Consider the following 23,476-nt stretch of genomic DNA (forward strand, 5'->3'; position numbering starts at 1 on the left):
TCACAATTTATAACTAACTGCAACTTGACCAGGGCTATTGGCTTGGATCAAAAGAATTACATGGGCATGCTTTGCAAGGTTCATTTTTCTTTGAACAGCAGGTTCTCTCCAGGCACTCAGTTTCAAGGAAGGCATGTCAGGAGGTTGCCATTCAGGAAGCAGAAACTCAAAGTCCACCTTAGGATCATGATGGAACTAGATCAGCTGATCTTTGGACGCTGTCCATCACATGCAAGTGCATCTCATCCATCCACTTCCAGTTATACTTACAATACAATCCCTGTGTCAGAAGCTTGATTTCCTAATATTCATCCAATACATTAGTACATCAATACTTCCCCCCTGCTATCTGGTTCAAAGAGTCCTTTCTTCTTTCAAGGACTGCCTTTCCCTCATGCCCATTCCTTATTTCTTTGCAATTCACACCAGTCTGTTGTTTTCCCACCCTCTGCAATTCATACTGCATTTTGTTAGTTTTATTGCTGTTCAAACCAGTTCTCACCTCTCTAGACCCCCTCCTTTGATCCTCAAATTGAGGTTATGCTGACGTGTCAACATTAGGTTACACAGAGTTCATCTTGCTCTCATCTCCCACCTCTCTCCTTGGATAGGAAGTTCAATACGGCTGCAGTGATTCCACTACTTATAACTATGGGGTATGTAGGGAAAGCTACACAGATGCCAATTCTGGCAACATTTGCATGGGATTGCAACCCCATTTGCCAAAGCAGCACAATTCCTACCTGATGCATTCTGGAGAGCCAAACCTGGGTAAAATGCCACACCAAGAGCCCTCTTATGGAAGTTTAAAGCCTTTACACCAGAAAGATTCTGGTCTAAGTAGATCTTGATATATGTGCCTCCATCACAGCTACATGCCTATCTCAAGTACAGTTATTTAGAATGATGCAATTTACAGTCAAGTGGATAAGATCTCCAAGCTATCACCCAAAGGTTTGGTCTGAAAGATCTGGGTTTAGGGCAGTCTTCCTCAATATTATTCCTTCCAGATGTTGTGGACTTCAACTCTCAGAAGGGCACAGCTAGCATAGCAAATGATCACGAATGCTAAGAGTTGGTCAAAACATCTTCAGGGCATCAAACTGGGAAAGGCTGGCTTGGGACCTGGCAAGGTGTCTTCTCTGAGTCACCTTCCCACAAAGCAGAATCAGTTCACACAACTAGAATTGCTACTGCGGCAGCACTACACACGCCTCTCTAAGGAAACTGAACAGAAATCTCTGATCCACTATGTGATGTGAATGTCCAATCACAACAAACTATTTTTGATCTTATATTGGTTTTAATATTTTTATTTGTAATTGTTGTTTTATATTATATTTTAATCTGTATTTTATTTTAGCAATGCTCACAGGTTTGCCACCAGCTCTTATTTACTATAAAATCATTTACTGGATCACAGTGAAAACAAACAATGAGACTTACTCCTGAGTAAGCGCTCACAAGACCTCGGACTAACAGCCCAAACTCTAAAACCAATCCAGCTGTTCAGCCGTTTGCACCCACACGCCACCCCCTTGTCTTTAATGGAGGTCTGCCCTGCACGTGCCAGAACACGAGGGCATAGAACGGGCTGTACCATTTCAGACAGCATGTGAGGCAAAACCATTTTTGAACAGTCCCTTGCAATAAACATTCGCGCACGTCTCACACGTTCACTTCATGAACATTTGCGGGGGAGGGGGGGACCTTGTAGTCCCGCCTGGCTGCTTAATTGGAGCGCATGCGCAGTAGTGCATGCAGGCGGCTCCATGGAGGCTGGGGCATAGACGCGAGGAGGACAGAACGGCCGGGTTGAGCACCACATCCGGATCCTGCGGTCCCGCCCTCGGTCAATGGAGACCACTGGGGCGCCCGGTGCCCTGCGGGCCCGGACGTGTCCATGAGGGTTGGGTCCTGCGCGCCCCTCCTTTGCTTTCCTTTCCTCTCCTCTCCTCTCGCGGCCTCGCCGCAGCAGTAGCCGCCCGAGAGCAGGAGGATGCTGTCGGCTCTGGCCTCCCAGCGCAGGGGATGGGGCTGCTTTTATCAACTCCATCTGCTGCGGCGGAGGGACCGGTGCCAGCCGGGGGTCTCCGTCGCGCGGACAGGCTGCTACGGTGAGCAGGGCAGGAAGAGGGTTTGGCAGTAAACACTTTCGGATCCGGTCTACAGCATTCTCCCCACGATTTCCTGTAGCTTGAGGACTAGACGCTTGATACTTCTCAACAGGGCAGAATGGGTTGTTCTTCTAGCAAAAGTGAGGTTAAGCGCACGAATGCCGGAATATTAGTATTAATATTAACTGGTTGGAATGGGGCATGCTGTAAACCCTTTGCCTTTATATAGAACATAGTAGTGGCCTGCCTTACAGGGTTTCTTTTAAGGATTATTGAGATAAAATATATGAAGTATTTTGAACTCTCGTGTGGAAAATACTTTCTAACGTTGCTTGTTCTTTACTAACAGAATTGTATTGCCATGACAGGGATGTGTGTATGTGTATCTGTGGGGAGGAAGAGCCCGCTATTGGCAAAGGCCAAGACATCCGTGTTTGGGGTAGAGGCAAAGGGCTGCGGTATTTTTCTTCTTCCCAGACAGACTTGAGTGGCAACCTTTCACTTTCGGTGTGAGTGGTGGAATGTGAGGCCGGTACCTGCTTCCTCTGTCTGGTGGCCCCAGCTGCTGGGAGCCAAGCCTGACCCTGCTGGCACAGTGCAACCCCTTCATCTGCATGGCAGCATCTTGGACCCTGTTTCTTGATTCTGCTGTGGAGCTGGGGTGGGTTTTTTGTTTTACTAGGACCACATAGGCTGTCAGTTGGTGTCAGATATGAAATAACAGCTGTGTGCAGACATGTTGGCAAGCTGGGGCACTTGACTACTCTCTGTGCAGTCCTCAGAGAAACAGTGATCTGAACTGGTTGTGGGGACGGAAGCTTGAATTTTACCCTTCTCCCAGAAACCTAGTTCAGGATAGTTGGGGCAAGGGGAGGCTGTAAACTCCCTCACCCTAACAGAGAGCCAGTGTGGTGTAGTGGTTAAGAGCATGGGACTGGGACTCAGACGATCTGGAGTGACTTTGGGCCAGTCACGGACTCTCAGCCCAACCTACCTCACAGGGCTGTTGTTGGAGGAGGAGATGTAAGCTGCCTTGAGCCCTTTGTAGGAAAAAGGCAGGAAATAAATAAAAAAAATGAATAAATAAATCCCATTACTAGGTCTCAGCTAGTGGGTATTTAAACCTACCCATCTCTGCAAGCTGAGAAATAGGTGAGCAGAGGGAAGCAGTTGTGTGTGCAAGTGAACCTGGCCCTTCTGTATTCAAGCATGTGTTCTGCCACTGAACTGGGGAATCCTTTGCCATCCTAGCTATTCTCTGTTATCTATATAGCTAATACCTTTTAGATCGAGGTGTGCAGAAAGTACATTTAAGAGATTTTGGGCTGCATTTTCAAGCATTCTTCATCATTGGCCATGTTGGCAGGGGCTTTAGGGTCCAAAATAACTGGAGATGGACTTTCTGCCCACCCCTGCTTTACACAAGACCCCACTCTGTTTAAACACAATGGACAGGATCCTTCCCTGTGCAGATGCCACACTTGTGCTTGGAGGAATCCTGTAGGCCTCAGCTATTTTTCCCAATCCATCCCCTCTTTCCCTCACTGAAAAAAGGTAGACTGATTAGGCCAGGAAGCACATATACATATTTTATTTTGGGTCTAAGACATGCCCATTAAAACATCTGTGCCTGAATGTCCACATTACTTATCAAAGGTGACTGGCAAGTGGCTATTTACAAACCTTTAATGCCTTCTATATCTGCCAGCAAGGCTTACTGGAGCAGTAGCTAATCTTAAAGCAGATGGTTAGTGAGCATAATAAGGTATTCCTTGTTTTCTGTGTTTGTGGTTTTGGCAGTTATATTGTGCACAAACATAACTGCTTGAGGAGCCTTTGGACTAGTGTAGCAGTTGAATGAATGAATAAATATAGTTGGAAATTTGAGGGAAATAAGAAGAGCTATGGGACAAATTGGGGAAATACGAGTATCTAGTTTTTCCACAGAGTGTTTAATTCAATGATAATATCTATTCTACTTTAATTACTTGTGAAACCTCTGAATGTGAAAATCCACATTTAGGCTCTCTGGACTTTTTCCTTTTACTTACTGCCTTCTTGTTATAGGTTGCTTTTTATTTTCTAGATTTTATATACACAGTATTTCTATTTAAGTATGTATTTTTGATCCTGTGTAGCAATCTCTTGCAATGGGACACTCTTTAGATGTGTTGTACTAAAGACTAAGTATTCTAGCTGTTGTCCAAAGTTTTGTCAATTGTATCAGTTCAGCAATTATGATTTCTTCTTGCCTGGTTTTTAATGTACCCCAAGGACATTCATTGCCTGATAAATGTATCAATAATGTTTTTTCCCCTCTGTTTTCTTTAGGATGGCAAGTTCCCCTTAAATTTGGAAGTCTTTTGCCTGTCTCATCAGGTTTCCCTAAACCTGTTTATTCAAGACAAGTGCGTGTTTATACCTCTGATGGTCAGAAAAATAGCACAGGAGCACAAGATGCAACTTCGTCAGCCCCTGAAGGCAATGCATCCAAAATAGCAACAGGTATACCTACCCTGCTTCAACATTTTCTTCCAAGTTTTAATAATATTTTAATTGCAACCAGAGATTTCTTTGGCAGCAACCTTTAATCCTCTATCTCAGATTGTTAAGTCTATCTTCTTGTTTTATAGAAATTAATCTGTAGATGTGATAACCACATTTCTGGTATTAAGTATCAAGGGTTTTATCAAGTGGAAATCAAACTAACTGAATGGTACTTGAGACATTTTGAAGTAATTTGCACATTTGCCATATGTATAGTATTAATGATTTTTTTTTGTGAGGGGAAGTTTAGCAACTATGAATCACAACTTGATTTTAAGATAAGTGTAAAGGAGAAATGAAAGCTTCTAATTATTGTATGGTGTTTTGATTGAAAACAGGAATTCTGGAATCCATAACTATTTTGGTGCTGAAATTCTAAGGGTGCCTGCTGACTTCCATTTTTATGGGCCTGGTCTAAGCTTAACTATTGTAATGCAACTTTTATTAAAGGTGAAATGATAGTTAAAGGTCATGGTTTTCAAGTTATGTATGCTTGTTTATTTGGAAAATTAATAAACTGCTGTAGGTCTAACAAAAAGATTCCTGAGCAATGAACAGTAGAAGAGAAATCACAATAGAAGAGAATTAAAATATTTAAAATCAGGTTATACCAATAAAATCATGGTTGGCAAACAGGAAATGCTTATTTAAATAAAATGTTTTTAGCAAATGTCTGGAATGAAGCAACATTGGATGAGAGGATGATACTACCCTAAAAGGTTTACTTTGAGTGGACTCCAGTCCATGCAGAACCATGAGGAGTTTTTCATCTGTTGATTTCTGGCTGAGCAAACTGATGTGGGAGAAGTGCTTTCTCATGCCTCCCAGTCCTGAGTTGTTTAGGGTTTTATTCACTAATACACCAATAACACAACCTTAAGCTTGATCCAGTCGCAAATAGGCAGCCAGTGCAATTCTACTTGCAAAGGTATTACACGCCCAAAGAGGGCAGCTTCTGACTGCAGTTGAGCTGCTGCATTGTCCAATTGCAGTTTCTGAACCTATTTGTTGGATGGCTCCAAACAGAATATATAGCAGCAAACTCTAGTCTTGTGTTTACTAGCACCTGTTCCAGTATGGCCAAGCTGTCCTTGTCCAGGTAGAAGGGCTGCGGGTGGCATCTGTTCATGGAGTGGGGAAGACACAAAGCGATTCATAGGAGATAATCTAGGAAGTTGCCTTTCAGTGAGTCAGATTACTGCTCTGTCTTGTTCAGTGTTGTCTATACTGACTGGCAGTGGGTCTCCAGAGTTTCAGAGGGGGATCTTTCCCAGCTGTTTCTGCAGATGCCAGGGAATGAATTTAGGTCCTTATACTTGCAATGCACAGACCACTGCTATGCTGTGGTTTTCCCCATAAGGTTCTCTGAGGGGCTCTCTTTCCAGAGTGTTAATTTTCTGTACAGTGGCTTTACACATTATCTTCTTGAACCTTGCTTGATCTAGAGATCAACTATTCTGTGTTTGAATAGGTCAGATTTTCCTTCATTCTACCGCCATATTACGGTTAAGCCTTCAAGCCACTGTTGTATATTTTTTAAAGGGCACATAATATTGCTTGAATCTTCAGTAGTAAATCTTGACATTTGGTAGGTGATTATTTTTGCTGATCAAACTTTATAGTATAACCTTTTCCTAAATAATGTCACTGAGTGTCCATTTTACAAGCTCATCCTAATAATGCTCACTTACTGCTGGCAAGCCTGAGCAAAACTATGATACCAGCCATGGTCTTATCAGTATAAAACCTGCCAATTTAGTACTCTGAAGATAGGGAGGAGCCAGCCTTCGATATCATTGCTCTTGATGAAGGGTCTGTTTTGAGTCTAAAGCATTACTGCCGTGTAATGGGATAAACAAAAACTTCGATATTTATGATATCTGTCTTCTCTATATAAATTATAAAATAAAAGACCAGCATAAGTTAAGTAGGAACTAATTGCTTGACATAAAAATAAATTATATAGCCCATGTGTACTTTAATAATACTTCAGTTCTGAGTAATTCATAGCACATGCCAACCCTTTTATACATAAAACACAGACCACCTTGTTGTACTTCACAGTTCAGAGGGCTAATGTTTTCAGTTTCAGTAAAATTAGTTTCAATTTACTGGTAGCGGATGCATGGCAAGCATCCAAATCTAGAGAATGAAGCAAAACTATAGTGCTGTTGTTATTGAAGTCATAAGAACTTAATTTTGTTGATGCATTTAATTAGGACAGAGATGTGCAAAGGAAATGCATGGATTTGTGGTGTATCTGTCCCAACAAAATATGGCACTTGTGCTGTGATGTACCTTGTCTAGTTTGCATGACCCAGCAACTCAGCCTGTGAATACATTCTTCAGGAACATATTTGCAGAAGAACTCACAGCATGCCTGACAGATGAGTGGGCTTCCTGTGGGTTGTTCCCACCCCCCCCTTCCTCCCAGCCCTCCATATGATATGCCAGGATCCTGCACTGCAGCACCCATGTTACCTCCTTCTCCTCGTTCTCCACCTGGCCCTGTTTTCATCCACCTTTGTTTTTCCCTGGGGCTTTGCATCAGTGAAGTTGGCTGTTACTGGCAGCAGCACAGATGAGATAGCCAAGAGTGGCAAGGGGGTTTTATTGCACAGCTTGCTTGTCACGTTCCTTAACCCACAATCAGTTTTCCTGAGTGCAGATAATATGACAACCCATTATGAGTTCAACAAACCCTGCAACAAGCATGGGTTTTTGGGGTGCCTTTTGCCCCCAAACAAGCCACCCTGTGAGAAGTGGTACGGATTTGTACAAGATGACAACCTACTGTGGCTAGTTACTCACTTTGGGTTGCCATGTTTTGCAAACCCAGATGTGTGTTCCAGGGCTGAATGAATAATCTTTTCTGCTATTTCATATATGAAGACTGACTGGATTCCCACAAAAAGAAAACCCATATTCAGGGTGGAGTATGGGTTGAGAGCAAGTTGTCATTGAACTGTGGGTTGCCATTGAAACTCAGGCTCTTGTGTGAACCCAGCTGCCCTAACAAGCTGAGGTTGTTACCCACAAACAACCCACAAAGGGGACCTAAGGTTTGTTGGGGTATAAACTGTGGATTGTTCATGGTTAAGAAACTATGGTTTGTTAGTGAGGCTGGGTTAGCACAATACAACAACTTGCAACAGTGCATTTTTCCTCTCCTCTTCCCCTTTTTTGCACTTATCATCCAGAAAGTGACTCCTGAAGTTCAGATTGAGATGTCATCGAAGGTCAATTCATGCTTTTTCAGTTACAGATTGTACTTTAATTTTTTGCATTGAATTGTTCTTTAATTCATAGGACCTTTGAAAATCCGCTGTTATGAGTCTTTTTTACCTTCTTTCAAATGTAGCAAAATGCCAAATATAAGCACTGGACCAACTCCTAAATTCTTATTTTGAACTATGATTGTAATTTCAAATGTTTATACTTGCAAGATACTTAAAGAGAAATGCAAGGCATATAATAACTGTTGTCCAAGCAGTTTTATTTTACTTTTGAAAAAGAACAATCTTTTTTGGTTATTTATTTATACATTTATTTTTACAGCTCGTGATGCTAGCAGTCAAACATCCATTTTGTCACAGCAACCTATTCATGTAAAAGGTAATTGATAGAGGCATGACTTTGCATGGGATGTGTGCATGAGTGAAGTATATTTGCAAATTCTCTTCAAATGTTGTGAATGAAGCTGCAACAAATGAGGTTGCATCTGAAAGCAAAGTCTTCTGTCTCATTTATGCTGAATGAGTTTTCTCATTCCTTTCAGTCAAATGCAGAATCTTAAATAAACTTTTTAAAGATTATTTAATTCCCAAAATCTCAGTCTTTGGCCCTCTATGCACAGGACCAAGTCAGGATTCTGGGGCATCTTCCCTTTCACAACCTGTTTGCCCCTGCTTTGCATCTTTTGGTAGCACAAATGGCTAAATAAACCAGAAATCATAAACTAGGTTTGTTCATGACTTGTGCATTCTTACTTGTTGGGAAGTAACCACTGTGATCCTGGGTTTGGATAACATGCTTTGCAAACCCATTCCTGGTTTGTTTAGCCCAGAAACAAAGCAGCTTCTTTACTGTTTGGAGCCAGTTCATTAGGCTCTCTGTGTGCTCCATAACATCCGTGGACATGCATTTCCACGTCCACTGACACAATTGCCACAGGGCACAGGGAAATATGGACTGAAGCAGTACCCAAAGGATTGGCTCCTCTGAGTGCCAGCCAAGTTCCTTTGCATAGCTCTTACAGTTCCCATCCGGGCTGTGTGCAGAATCCAAAAGATCACTTGGCTTGCGTCTGGAGAAGCAGTACCTCCCAGCAGCAGCTGAGTCCCAGCTTTGCACACCTCCCACCATCTTCAGTGGGGCGGTGCACAGTGTGCCAAGGCTACCTTGGGCAGCATCTGGAAGAGGGGCTCCTCCTGGTGCCACGGAGTCCTTGGCTTTGCACAGTGCCCACATCCTGCTTCTCCCCAGTGCAGCACTCGCCCTAACCTCTTGTGCTAGCAGGAAGAGCCAGGTGAGTGTAAATGGACTGCATGGGAAAGCGGCCTATGCTTATCTGCTTGAATGATCATTCCCTGTTGCTCTCACTGACAGCCTGCATTTACTTGGTCATTTCCTTATTACGTGTACTTTTCCAGTTACGTGCATAGTAAGCCTCATTCCTGTGGCAAAATAGAATACCCACCTATTTTCAGTGAACTGTGTGTGTACACCTGCCATTCTGTATATTGTGGCACCTCCATTACAGAGGGATTGGCGACGTCTGAGATTAAACTTAATATTTTTTTCCTTTAAAGTGAAAGCTGTTCTTAAAAAAAGAGAATATGGACCAAAATACATGAAGAATAATTTCATCACTGGTGTCAGAGCAATAAATGAGTTCTGTCTTAAGTCCAGGTATGATCATTTTTGAGTTTAAAAATTTAAAGTTTAAAGAATGAAATTCTTCCTTACTTGTGCTGAAATGCTAGCCCATAGGAAATGAAAATGGCAGTGATCAGAGATGTGCAGCATCCATCTTGTGGCTACTCTTATTTAACAGACAGTAGTCCAGGGGCTAGTAATTGGCATAAAGCTAAGACTTTTGCAGTTAATTGAGAACATGTGTGCAGGCACCACTGTCTAAATAAATGTGGCCATTGATGTATTACATAGAAAATCCAAAAGAGAGATGTTCATTTCAGACCTTGTGCCAAATCATGGAGTGTACTAACTATAGCCAAGATCCCTATAGCATGGTTTGATTTTCCAGACCTACAGTAGGCTGTGAGGAACCAAACTGTCCTTCTACAAGTGTCTCTGAACTAAGACAGTAGCCAGGCTGATGGAGACACTAAGAGCTATATTTGCAGACTGGTTTCAGGTCGGTTGAGCCTGTCAGGAATCAGTTGGAGGTGCATGTTTGGGTCTTTCCAAGCTTTGGGTCAGGTTGGCTTTCCCTCTCCAGGAGCTGGGCTTCAGCCGGGCTTCAGCCTATTTATGTCTTAAGTAAGTAAGTAAGTAAGTGGAGCTTCACTGTGCAAGAACTCATAACTTCAGTTCTGTTCCTTATTAGGTTTCTTAGGCCCCTGTTTGCCTCTTCTCCCTCTTCCCTTCCTATCATGTGTGCTGCATGCTACCTGGCAGTTTGGGCAGGATTGCATTTTGCGTTGTTTAGTGTTTAAGTATTTTAAAGTGCTCTACCAAGATGCAAAGAACGTGGTCAAACACTATTAACTGCAAACTCTGTGTTGTAAGTAAGGATGCTGTTAAATGGCTTTACAGGCAGTTCCTGGTTTACAAACGAGTTCTGTTCCTGAGAAAATAGAAATCAGATCATGTATAGTTGCCCCCCTCCCACATTTGCGGTGGTTGGGATGCAGGACTCCTTTGAAAGTGGAAAAAACCCAAATAAACCTTCTCACCGCCCCAACCTCACCAGTGCCTGCAGAAAGGAAATGCCAGAAAGATCTCCCTCTCTGAATGGGTGGGGCAGGAAGGCATGCTTTGGAGGCCTCCCTCTCTCTTCTTTCGCTTTTTCTCTCTATGGTGATGATTTTTGCAGTGATATTTTTAAATTAATAGGCTTTCTGGCAGTTTGTTGATAAGTATGGGTTACTCGTAACTCGGATGTTCATAACTCGGATGTTCATAAGTCTGGGACTGCCTGTATGCCATTATTCAGCCAGAAAAGTGGGACCGATGGACAAATGGTGATTATCTTTATTTGCATCAAATATCTTCAGGTCCTTTGGCAATTATATATAAAATATATTTTCAAGAAGCACTTTTTGTCTTTCAACAGTGACCTTGATCAGCTCAGGAAAATCAGACGGCGAAGCCCTCATGATGATACAGAATCTTTTACAGTGTTTTTGAGAACAGATGTGGAGGCCAAGTAAGAGCATCTCTGAAAACACTGTTTGGTTTTGGTTATTCAGAGTAACAGTTTTTAACATTGTGTAGTGTTTGGCTACCTTTTATAATTGGTAGTTTGTTCCTCATTATAACATCATGAGTGTCCAGTGGTAACAATGAAACCTTAATCTGTCTGAAAGTGAGCTTGGCAGAAGGAGGTCTCCCTTAACTTTGAAAGTTAACTGATGTCTCCACTTTGGGTTGACTGGCTTGGGTAACTGCTGAGGCTGACAACATACTTTCAGATCACCTGTATTAAAAATCCTTAAGAAGAATAAAATGAGTGCTTCACTTACTTTCCCTTTTTGATCAGAAGTATTAGAAAAAGGAAAATATATTTCACAAAGCATCAGGCATAGGACTGGAAGGAAGCTTTTTCTCTCTTTAATTCCCCCCTCAATACAGGTCTTTAGAAGTCTGGGGAAGTCCAGAAGCTCTTGCTCGAGAGAGAAAAAGGCGTAAAGAAGCAGAAATAGAATACCGAGAAAGTAAGTGTAGAATGCCACAGGAATCTCTTCATTGCTCTGATTGTGAGCATTACCTAACAAGAAATATGATATATTTAATTAGTAAATTATGTGTGATGCCAGCCCCTGGGATTGAAGTCATTACAAGAAACATGGGAGAAAGATCTTAGAATGTTTGTTTTCTGCTGTTGTTTGAAAATGACCTCCAGAGTCCCTTTCAACCTTATTATTTATGCATGTACACATACATCAACGGGAGAACATGTTGGTTTGTTGGCATATACCTTTGTTGGAGAAAAGCGCCAATCATAGCTGCCTGTCTACAAGTATACCTATAGTACACATGTTTTCTCATTATATGTGTGCATAAAACATTTTACAGCTATACATAAAAAGGCAGTATCTTAAGCAGCACCACAGCAGCGCTCATTTACATTTTTTGATAGCTTGATCTGTCCCAGAACTCTTTTCATGAGATTTATATGCAGCATAGTTTTGTGTTTGGTTAGGAAAAGAGTAGCTGAAATTCTGTTTTGTCCCTCCTTTCATATTGCGAATGGATCTTTGCAGATTTGTTTAGAAGTCAGCAGTTGTTGAAAGAATATAGAGACTTCCTAGGAGAAACAAAGGTAAGAAGATTATATTTGTTATGTTTTTTATGTCTTAGGGGTGCAAAGGTGTACTTGAAAATGCATGGTATTGGCTCTATGGTATAATTACCCATAGTGGAGTTTTCTATACTTGCTGTGCCTATTTTTCATTTGTTTCTGCAAGGAATCCTACATTATGCAGGCTTAGAAGAGATACAGTCAACAGGAAAAGTACAGCATAGTTTGGCCATGAACGGTTCCAATATGGACCATCCTCTTATATATAGTTACTTCATTGTTAGGAAGCCTACAGTGTTTGGCTGATTAATTCATGACATTACTTTTTTTTTATAGCTAAAAAGTGCCTTCAGTTAATTAGACAGCAGTTTCTTTTTTTAAAGTATTTTTTAAAGGTAGAAGACAGGACCTGTTGCTTTATGGTTGATGTTAGACTGCAGTTCCTATCAGCCTCAGTCAACCTGGTTAGTAGGCATGGATGGTGAGAGTTGTAGCTTGACAACATCTCGAGCACTGTAGATGTTTTAATACATCCAGTTACCAAAAGCAGCATGGCATACTCTGTCTTTGAAGAGGTATTCCTTCTTTCTGTGGCTGGGTGCATATAATACGACAGGCTAGAAGAACTTCTGAGAGCGTGTTGTCATTGAACTCAGGATTGTTGTTAAATTTTTGGTTGTTCTGTGTGACTCTGGTTGTACTAACAAACTGGTTTATTAACCATGAACAACCCATGAAGGGAACCCATGGTTGTTGGGCTGTGAACTCTAAGCTGTTCTTGGTTAACAAGCCATTATTTGTTACTGTAACTGGATTAACTCAGCTCAGAAACCCATGGTTTTTTGGACACCCACATTCAACTCACACTCTGGCCTGTCATGTATGAACCAGGTGAATGTCCCTTGCAGGAAGCCATTCTTTTTCCTAAGATGTTTGTTTCGCATCAGCTAAAAACAAAGTGTGTCTTCAGTTCTCTTGCTTTATTTAGATGTAGATTTATGCAGATTTAATTGATAAACATCTATACAATGTCTGCATATTTTAATGCTTCTTTAATCTGGAGTATAACTGAGTACTTGAAATTATAATAATATAGAATTGCACTTAGAAGGCCAAGTAAACATGTATTTAAAACTGTGTTCTTGTTTTTAATTTAGCCACGGTCCAGAGCGTCAGCTATGTTTCTGAGTGGACCAGGAAAAGTGGTCATGGTTGCTATTTGCATGTAAGTTTCTTTTTGAAGCTATGCATGATATGGTTCACCTAAAAGCTGACAGGGTTGTAGATGCACATGATATTTTGATTCTTTAGAACTGGATTGAACAATTTAATGCCAGAAGATAGAATTTTACTTTATATGTTTTGTGTATGTAAAAAATGAAGCCACCATATGAGACTCATCTAATTTATGCTAAATAAGCAACAATTTGGGCCTTTCCCCTTTCCCTGACAGCTGATCTTTTGGTGGTTTCCTGTCTGTTGTCTGTGTTTTTTCCCTACTGCCCATTCTAAAATGTTGAAATGCCTGTTCTAACATCTGTGTTGACCAGAACCAGCTTTTCCATTTTCTAACTAGTGTGGGAATCCAGGTTTGAAGTAGACTTGAGCATCCTGATTATGTGGCATTGTTACTATGGTTAGTGCTGATGCGGGCATAAGGGTGGTAAAAGAAAACCATGGAAGGGATAGGAACATTTACATGAACATTTTAGGAATCCTGTGAATCATGGTGGTGATGATCTTTTTTTTTCATTCCCAGAAATGGATTGAATTTTTTTTTCAAGCTTCTTGCTTGGGTTTACACGGGTTCTGCAAGCATGTTCTCTGAAGCCATACATTCATTAGCAGATACTTGCAATCAAGTGAGTAATCTCTCCAGTTGTGCATTTGTGTTGGGCATTAAATTTCAAGTATGGAAAAAGTAAGTTTTTAGTAGGTTCCAAAAATCAGGAAGGTTAGTGACAGGACATTTCTAAACTTACCAGAGCTGCAGCAGTGTGCAATTTCTTGCTGCAAACCGGTTCAGACAGCAAATAAAACTTGCCTGGGCACTGTGTGATTTTCCTCTTAGTTTCGTTGGTAGGTAAGAGGCCGTGTGGTGCTGATGGAACAGAAAACAACAACAGGAGGAGAGTTTACTGTGAGCCATAATGGCCAACCTGTATGAAAGGAATGCAAAATAGTATATCATTTTATGAAGCCAGTGTTAGAAATGACAAAATACTCCTGAATGGTTTTCAAGCAATATTTTCAAAATTGTGCCAAGCTGAAGACATTGGATGTTGCTGTGATGTATGTAAGAACCCACAATGAGTTGTTATTTCTCAAAGTAGCAACTTCAGCTTGATGATAAGTTTTGCCATTTGTGTTGGCAGCTGCAAAATAGTAACTTACAATTTGTTAATTTTGCCTCAATTGGTTTAACATGCATTTTCTTGAAAAGTACAGGGAAGAAAAGTAGCTGGTTTACTAGAGTAGAATTATTTCAAATGTATTTGTCAATGTTGAAATTTCATGACCATTTTTTTCATGTACAGGCTTTGCTAGCATTGGGAATCAGTCAGTCTGTAAGGACACCAGACCCAAGTCATCCGTAAGGATTTTATCTTCTTTGTTTACATGTGTTTCTGAAATAATTGACTTCATTTTTGAATTGAACACAGGCTTAAAATAACTTTTGATGCCCAGATTTGACATCTGTGTTTCCCTTTTGAGTTTTCCCAGCTTCATGAGCTAATGACAGAGTTCACGCAATCACCAGGGAAAAGAAGCCATACTGGCTTCTCTTTTCTGTCCCATGTGAGCTGAACATATACTGTATAATTTACCCAATTACCTTCATGGAGTGCAGGTTGCTGTATGATCAGAACCTGGCAAAGGGCATGGTGTGGGTTGCTTCTAAACCATCCCAAAACTCATGGCTTATTGTAGCCTCTGGAGTGCTTGGGAAGCCTCCCCCGCCCCCCGCATGCATCTTGCTGGGTAAGGATTGTCGCTCGTGCTCAAGCTGAAGCTCTGAAGAAAAGAGCTGGCACCTTGGGCCTTTTTATTTTGACCTGACTGGGTTCTGGTGGTGGCTCCCTTTGGCACTTGAAGGTAACAGGTGGCAAATGGCAAGCTCCGAAGCATGATATTAAGATGGGTGGGGGAACCTCAGGCTTGAAGACCCAGTCCCTCCCTACCCTGGCCCCACTACCGTTTTGCCAACGGCTGAACATGTGGTGGTTTCCCAGCTTCTGTTTTTGTGCTTTTCCTCTTTCTAAGGCTCTGTGATCCCATGTGAAAAATTAATGAGTAACTGGGGTTCATTCCTTCTTTGCACACTGAAATCTTTCATTGATGCCAGTGGAGAATGTTTTAAAGCCATAAGTGCCATCCCGGTAATTTTGGGGAGATCGCAGCTGTGAATAGAAGGGTTAGTGGTGATGTGTTGTCGTCCTCCTGAAAGTTTCCTCCTAGGCCAGGTAGTCATAGGAAGAACTTTCATTGGCACCAGACAAAGATTTTTAGAAAGCCCAACTGTTGCCAGAGTGGCTTATTTTCATGGGATAGCAGCTGGAGAGGCAAGGTTACCTTTCTCCTGCCTATGTCTTGGGAGTCCCCCCCCTTTTCTCAAAATCCCCTCCTTATGGCAATAAGGCTTTCAGGGCAAAAGCTACCATTATGACCTGCATCTGTAGGAAAGTGAATATGTGATGGTTCCAGCCCTCCTGCCTATGCCCCCAGCAGCCTTTGTCCAATGGAAAACAGGGTGAGGGAAGTTCTTTATCCATGTGTTGAGAGGAGGGCATCGCTTGGATTCTCCTTATCTGAGGCTTTTCATTTAGTGGCATTACTCATGAGAGCAGGTTGTAGGCTGGGTGGATCAGTGGTGTGATTCCTGTGTAAAAGTGTCATTTCCCCCCCTCCCCATCCAGGTACGGCTTCACAAACATGCGCTACATTGCATCCCTGATTAGCGGTGTTGGCATTTTCATGATGGGTGCAGGTCTGTCATGGTATCATGGTATTATAGGTTTACTTAATCCACAACCCATAGAATCTCTTCTTTGGGTAAGTTGTGTTTTAAAATTGCAGTGCTTTAACAAAGCTGTGCTTAGTTATAATCCTGTATTTTTTCCCTTAAAAAATCTCCAACCATTGCAAGACAATCAATGAGGAAAACCAACTGAGATGGGAACTTCTATGGAGATTTTTTTTAAAATAGTAACTGTTTGGTATGCTCCAGATCTTTTTGACTGTTGTGTGCAGCATGTTGCCCTCCAGATGTTGTTGAGCCTTTAACTCGCATACAGTATGGCCAACAGTCAAGGACGATGGGAGTGGTAGTCCAACAATATCTGGAAGGCTGCAGATTTCCTGCCCGATATAATAGACCGTTCAGTTGCTTGCTAGTCAAGTCCCATAACTTTGCTTATGTTTATCAAAAATTCACAGACTTTGGGATGTGTATATTGCTGGAACCAAACGGAAAATACTTTAAATTATTTGTGGAACACTTCCTATATCCTTTTTCAATATTACCTTGTACATGCACAGATTTTGGATGAAATTTCGCTCAGTTGGCACATGTAAAGGCTAAGAACAGGAGAGACAGGTTTTGAAGCGGCATCCTCATCCCTGCCCAGCTGAGTTTGGTAGCTTCTTGTAGTTTGGGGAGAAAGTAAGGATTTGGCAACTGTCACCCTGTGGACAAGATCCAGACCCAGAGGGTTAGACTTTCTTGCAATTTCTCCATTCTTTGCTGTGGTCTCTGTGCATCACACATATGGGCACTGGGCCTGCACAGTGCCTATTTTCATGCAGTTTCTCCATTTGGGTGGGGGGGGGGAGAGAGAGAGAGAACTTTCAACTTGTCTGAAATAAGATAGATATAATATTTTAATACCAAAACTCTTTGCTCTTGAATGTAATATATAAATGTGTGTCTGTATTTGAGTGCATGCATTTTAGAGCTTGGAAGCTCTTGTCAGATTGCATCATTCTATTATGGAGTCTTAGGTTAAAATATATATGCAGGTTCTGATATTTGAAGGAGTGGTTCTTGACATAAGAGAAGCTTGCTTTCCGGAAGGCAAACAATTATTACAACTTAATATTTTAGATCTCCTGTTTCAGAACATTCCCAAGATATAGAAAGTTATTTTTAAATTTTGTATGATTTGCAAGGCCCCCTACCCTATGTGTAACGACATTCTTTTTTCCCCCCGTTACTTTTAGGCTTACTGTATTTTAGCAGGATCATTGGTCTCTGAAGGAGGTATGCTACCTAGCAGCACCATGTGCTATTACTTAGTAGTGTGCCATTATTTTGCAGGTGTATTAGTAGATTCTTCACATTCAGAGTTCACTTGCTGCTAAATGTATGCACACATTCGCATTTCCTAATAGTGCCACTTTAGTTTGAAGCATGAATGCCAAACCAGATAGATTTTGCCATCAGTGTTGGGCACTCCCAGGCTGCTAACACTGTAGTCTAATACAGTTAACTTACGGACACTGAAGATACGTTCAGTATTTGAGTGTGTGCCCTTCTTTCTGAGGCTCAGAGCTATGAATGCCATTGCTTATATAATGAAAGTTGCACCACCCATGATCCTGATTTTCCAGGATTTTTAGCAGGCATGTCAAGATGCATTTGAATGGAAGCTGTGATTCGCAATAGTTTGAGCCATAACACTTCTGTAAAACTTGAAGGAAACATTAAAAAATAAGTGCATAATGGATTGAACTGGACATTTTCCTCTGTAAATATTTCACCATTTCAGATATCTCCTTTATCCCTTTATGCCCATATTTAAATATTCTGTTTAACAAATTGATTTGTTAAAGGTAGTCTTTTCTGGATTTTGAAAAAACAAGAAACTGATTTCCTTGAAGGTTTCCTTTTCTTCACATACATCCATTTTTGTTTCAGCTACTCTTCTTGTAGCTATAAATGAAATTCGGAGGAGTGCCCGGGCCAGAGGGGTGTCATTCTATCAATATGGTATGTATATATTTAAATTTGCTCACTGTGTTAAAAAACAGGAATAGAAGTAATGATTTGGATCCAGTATTGTGTGGAATTAACTCTGGGAAGACCTTTTTTACCAGTTACCCCTTCCATTTGCTGTCTGCCTGCCCCAAAATCTGTTCTCAAGGGTTTGGCCGCCCTCTGGAACAGTGTGCAGTAGTGCTGGGGGCTGTATGAGGTGGAGGAATTAGCATAAACTGCCACTCCCACCGGCTTCCTGCATTGGAAGCCTCCCCTTTGCCAAGAGCAGGAGCCTTCTGTTCATGGAAAGGCAACCTATGGATGCCATTTTTTGGTGAAAAAGCAGGACAGAAATTGATCAGATGAGAATTCCTTCCCTCCCTCCCTCCCTTCCTAACTGGTTTTGAATTTAGATAACTTTTAATTCCTTCCTTGTTCTTCATAAATGGGAGGAAAAGCCTTTTGGGTCATCTGTTGATACTGAGGAAATGACTACTATTGAATTTTATTTATTTATTAAAACATTTCTATGCCGCCCCTTGCCGTAGCCTCGGGGCGGCTCACAACATAATAAAATACACAATAAATTAAAACAATAACAATTAAAATATATACATTGCATGTCAGCAATGTATTGCATGTCAGCATGCAATGTCAGCATTAACAGGTCCCAAATTCTACTTTATCCATAAGACCACGTTTAAGAAACGATGTTTAGATCGTTTTGAATTAGAGGTTTGGACAATAGCGTTAACTGTACTTCAGGACATTGAAATGCACTGTCTGAGACCTTGTTCATTATCCAGTTATGCAGGCTTGTGATCCCAGTACCAATGTTGTGTTGTTAGAAGACACCGCAGCAGTTCTGGGTGTGACGTTAGCTGCTACGTGTATGGGTTTAACCTCCATAACAGGTAGGCATCTGCATTAAGTAAACACTAGCATGGAATGCTAGCCTGACAATTTTCCTGAAATTTGCAAGCAAGGTGTAAAGCAGGGTCACTTTATACAAACAGTAAAGTTGGTAATAGCATTTTTGGCATGGTCAGAACAAACTAGAATGTATGGAAGATTGCAAGACAAAATTTTACCTGGATTGTATCACTTCAAGTTGCAGCATAGAGATTGTGTGTTCAAATGTATTACCATGAAGACAATCTGTAAAATTTGGGCCTGCTGGGGCAAGGCTAGTCTCAGGTTATATATAAGGAGTTTTCTTTACTGGGGCAGCATCCAACATGCAAACTCCCAACTAAAGCCTTAAGGCTATATCCTAGAAAAAGAGTTGTCAACATTGTGTTAGCTGTGTAAGCCCCTGTGAAATTAGTTAATAGTAGTTTGATTTTTTAGAAAGTGTGTGTAACAAAACAGAACCAAACCATACCTTGAAGAGACAAAAAATATGGCAACTTCCTTTTGGGAGGCAATAATAATTTGAATTAACAACAACAGCAACAATACATTTGTCATTTCCAAACATGGATAAGCCACATTTATCTGTAGTGGATTCTAATCCACAAAAGTTTATGCAGTAATACACTTAATTTTGTTAAAGAGTGACAGACATTTTAAAAGTTTGCTCCAACAAATTAAGATAACATGGTAAGGGCTCTTTAGCAAAGTGTATAGTGTGGGTGACTTATTTCTAGGTTACTGTTTCCATAAAGTTGAATATGTGAAAGGATTCCCTTTTGGGGAATTGATGTGTATCTGTGTCCTTTCAGGTAACCCATACTATGACAGTCTGGGGTCTCTAGGTGTGGGAACTTTGTTGGGAATTGTCTCAGCATTTCTTATCTATACGAACACGGAAGCACTGCTGGGGCGATCTATCCAGCCTGACCAGCTACAGAGGCTTACAGAGTTATTGGAGAGTGACCCTGCAGTCAGGTGAGAGGCTTAGATTGACAACCTTATGATTGCAGAAAGATCATTATCCACTAACTGGTAGGGTAATGACATGGATGGAATTCTCATTGGAGGGAAACTGTTTAAGGGAAAAAAGTAACAATTTTGTTGTGAAGTACTTTACATTTATCAGTTTTTAAACACCTAATGGCTTGTTGTCTTTTTGCTTTGTCCTGCCACATCTTACATAATACTTACCTCAGAGCAATTCATGATGTTAAAGCTACAGATATGGGAATGAGCAAGGTGAGATTCAAAGCAGAAGTAGACTTTGATGGACGGGTTGTTACTCGGTCTTACCTGGAGAAACAAGACATTGAACAGCTGCTACAAGTATGTTGAAATATGCATTGTTTCCAACAATAAGTTTTTCAAATGTGCACTGAAAGCACATTTTGCTGGTAATAGATGTTGCATACGCTATACATATACATAATTACTGTCATATTGATGAACTCTATACAATCTACTGTGTAGATTTTCAGATGGAAAAGAGGTGTATAAATGTTTTAGTATCTAAAATCAAAGAGAGATTTGAAATTGCTGTATTACTTCACAGCACATGGCAGCGTAAGTGAAAAGCGGTTTTCCCCTTTTTAAAAGGGGAAGCCTTAAAATGTTCACAGACATTTCAAGTGGTAGAAAAGTGGAAATGGTCAATATCAAAAGGTCTCCTTTTAGAAAATCAAAAAGTCATGCTTTTCTTGCACTGTACAACTTCAGGCTACAGGTGGTGTTACTGATTTGACTATTGCCTGTTGCCAAAGGGTCCTGACGGTAGAAAACTATCATGCAGGGAAACTCAACCTAGACTTTGTTCAGCCTAGCCTATATCTCCTGACATGAAAATATTTGGGGGACGGATTGTGTGTAGTGGAACATACAGACTTACAGCTTCCCTTTAAACCCAATCTGACATTGTAGTAATACAGAATAGCTTTATCGCTTATGATTGTATGTAAGCCAAGGACAAGTTCAGCTTAGATAGAACCTCAAAATGATTGTCCGCTCCTCTGACATTCAGCAGCTCTCTTGATAAGAAATCAATTTGCAACTAGTGAAGTAGTTATCCATAGTTTTGGGGGGTGCACTTCAGTTTGGCACCTCATGGAGATAGAAAGCAACTCAGTGCAGAAACAATGTTTTGGAGATTTTGTATGCCCCCTTGCTGCTGTCTGTAAGTCTGTTAGAACAACACATACATTTCTGAAAGCTGTGTTCCATCATATGATCATCCATATACTTGTGTAGCATGGAAGAAAATGTGATGATTACCTGACGTAGAATGTATCTATGCTTCTTATCAACATCTCACTATTTTTCTAACGTGAGCATTTTTGATCAGTATTGGACCCAATCAATGGTTTATCTGTTCTTCAGAATTGCTTTTCTCTTTAGTCTGAAGCTCCACTTCCTAAGACTAGAAATGCAAAATTCCATCCAAAACTATGGAAAGTCGCTACCAGGAAGTCAAACCTTTGGTCCATCTAATCTAGTGCTGACAAATTCTAACAGCACAGTCCTCTGTGTGCGTCCTCAGAAGAAAGTCTCATTGTACTCAGTGGGTCTTTCTCCCAGGTAAATTGGCTGCTTAAAGGTTTAGCTGGCAAATTCTGGCATAATCTATCCAAAATTAAACTCTTCTGATCTTGCTAGCACACAGCTATTTAAATTATTTGTTTTTCTATTAAAATAATGGGACTTAAAGTGCTTTAAAGGGCTGGGCATGTCCTTTGTACTGAATTCTGCTATGTGATCATCAGCTTTTCATTCATTACCCAAAAATGTAGCTTAAAAAGGAAAGCCTTCTTAGCTTTGAATAATTGTTTTACAGCTGAAGAATGATTGTAATTTAAATACAAATGGAACTGTTTTTAACCTACCTTCAGATAAAAACCTGTGCCAAAGTCAGTCCTATATAGCTCTGAGGAAAGCTGGATTCTGCGGCCTATATGAATAATGTAATTTAAGTAGATGTGTGCATATCTCCATAGAGTTCATTGTGTTTCTGTGCAATGGGCAATTTGGAATGTAGGCCTTGCTGTCTCACTTCTGGGAGTCCAAATGAACCTTTGGAGATTTTAGTAGTCATTGTTTGTGGGCCATAAATCTTACTTTCACATCCACGAGAGAGTGACAATTATTTTAAAAATAGTGAGTTTCTCAGTATTGCAACACAATTTCTGCACTTGTGCAAAATCTTTTGATATGCATGGTCCTGGAAATAACCAGTTGATGTCTATGACAGTGTTGTGTTATTCTAGTTTTGTTTTCTGATTTTCCCTTAGTTGACATGGAAATAAGACTAGGCAATGATTTAAACAGTTCAAAGATAAACCCTTATTCATAGTTACATGACAAGTGGCATTTGAAAATAAATGCTTTAAAAAACACTGTCCCTTTGCTAATACTACATATTATTATAGAAATGCAACATAGAACTGGCATCTATTTCATAGCTTACTTGTCTTTAGCTCTTATGCTTAATTTCGTGACAGGAAATCCAGCAAGTGAAGACTCTTGAGGAATTAGAGACTTTCATGCTTAAACATGGTGAAAATATCATTGACACACTAGGAGCTGAAGTAGATCGACTTGAGAAGGAGCTAAAGGTAAGTGTTGTCTGAAGAACAGGGATAATGATAAATATTTGATTGGGAAACTGGAAGAGTCTGCAAAAAACTCCTTTTGTAGTAATTAGTGCTTCATTAAGCCACTGAGTATATTTTAGGCATTGAGATGGCTAAAACCTATGATGAACAAAGACTTAAAACAGACGTGGACAGAAGGTAGAAGCTCAGGTGTTTTGGACTACACCTTCCAGGGAAGTCCCTGCAGGCACAGTGTGACAGATTTGTCCTTATTTAGTGATATTATGGTAAGAAGTTTCTGCATTGCTCATCCCATGTCATATTTGAGGCAGTGTGTCACCAAGAAACTCTACATTTAGCACATTCCTGGTGTTAACACATGTTGTTGTTGTTTAATAAAGAAGTCTTGAGATCAGGAGTGTCTTTCATTGTTTATTTTTACAGCATAGTTCGATGGCTGCTGGTCAATCTAGATGACCACAGGATTTTTCAGAGTCACAGCTCTGACCTTGAAAACTTGGTCTGAAGTTGGAGCTGGGACTCCAAACTCAAAGCACCCTCCCCTGACCCTCACAGTTAGTGCAGAAAGTACTGCTCTGGTTGCAACTTCCGGGGGGCAGGTAGCGGAAGCTTTTGCAGCATCCTGAGGATGCCTCACATTCCTCACTCCAAGGAGGAACACTAAGATGGCTGAAATCAGCTCTCTAAATGGTTTGCATGGTGGGAGGAGCATGGCGGCAGCCTTGGTCTCTGTGCTCCTCCCACCATGCAAGGGGATGCTTGTAGTTCTCTGAGCTTGAGGAGCAACCTCAGTGGATGGCACTCTTAGGAGTTTAAAGCATCTTACTCC

At 40.9% G+C, this 23,476-nt stretch overlaps 1 protein-coding gene across 1 annotated transcript in view; it reads left to right on the forward strand.

The window, feature by feature from the left end:
* The first annotated feature begins 1,844 nt into the window (after window positions 1-1,844).
* The window catches only part of SLC30A9 (solute carrier family 30 member 9), a 29,295-nt gene continuing 7,663 nt past the window's right edge, over window positions 1,845-23,476 (forward strand). Inside the window, exons 1-17 of the mRNA XM_044418026.1 lie at window positions 1,845-2,117; window positions 4,449-4,622; window positions 8,223-8,279; window positions 9,476-9,575; window positions 10,963-11,055; window positions 11,481-11,563; window positions 12,113-12,171; window positions 13,308-13,375; window positions 13,910-14,012; window positions 14,688-14,743; window positions 16,068-16,203; window positions 17,371-17,410; window positions 18,068-18,139; window positions 18,934-19,041; window positions 19,852-20,017; window positions 20,239-20,368; window positions 22,534-22,647. Of these exons, the coding sequence (XP_044273961.1) occupies window positions 2,000-2,117; window positions 4,449-4,622; window positions 8,223-8,279; window positions 9,476-9,575; window positions 10,963-11,055; window positions 11,481-11,563; window positions 12,113-12,171; window positions 13,308-13,375; window positions 13,910-14,012; window positions 14,688-14,743; window positions 16,068-16,203; window positions 17,371-17,410; window positions 18,068-18,139; window positions 18,934-19,041; window positions 19,852-20,017; window positions 20,239-20,368; window positions 22,534-22,647 (1,677 nt within the window). The 5' untranslated portion in view covers window positions 1,845-1,999. The remainder of the gene's footprint in view (window positions 2,118-4,448; window positions 4,623-8,222; window positions 8,280-9,475; window positions 9,576-10,962; window positions 11,056-11,480; window positions 11,564-12,112; window positions 12,172-13,307; window positions 13,376-13,909; window positions 14,013-14,687; window positions 14,744-16,067; window positions 16,204-17,370; window positions 17,411-18,067; window positions 18,140-18,933; window positions 19,042-19,851; window positions 20,018-20,238; window positions 20,369-22,533; window positions 22,648-23,476) is intronic.

This window comes from Varanus komodoensis, unplaced genomic scaffold, assembly GCF_004798865.1.
Source record: "Varanus komodoensis strain SLA01 unplaced genomic scaffold, ASM479886v1 scaffold9, whole genome shotgun sequence".
Lineage (NCBI taxonomy): Eukaryota > Metazoa > Chordata > Lepidosauria > Squamata > Varanidae > Varanus > Varanus komodoensis.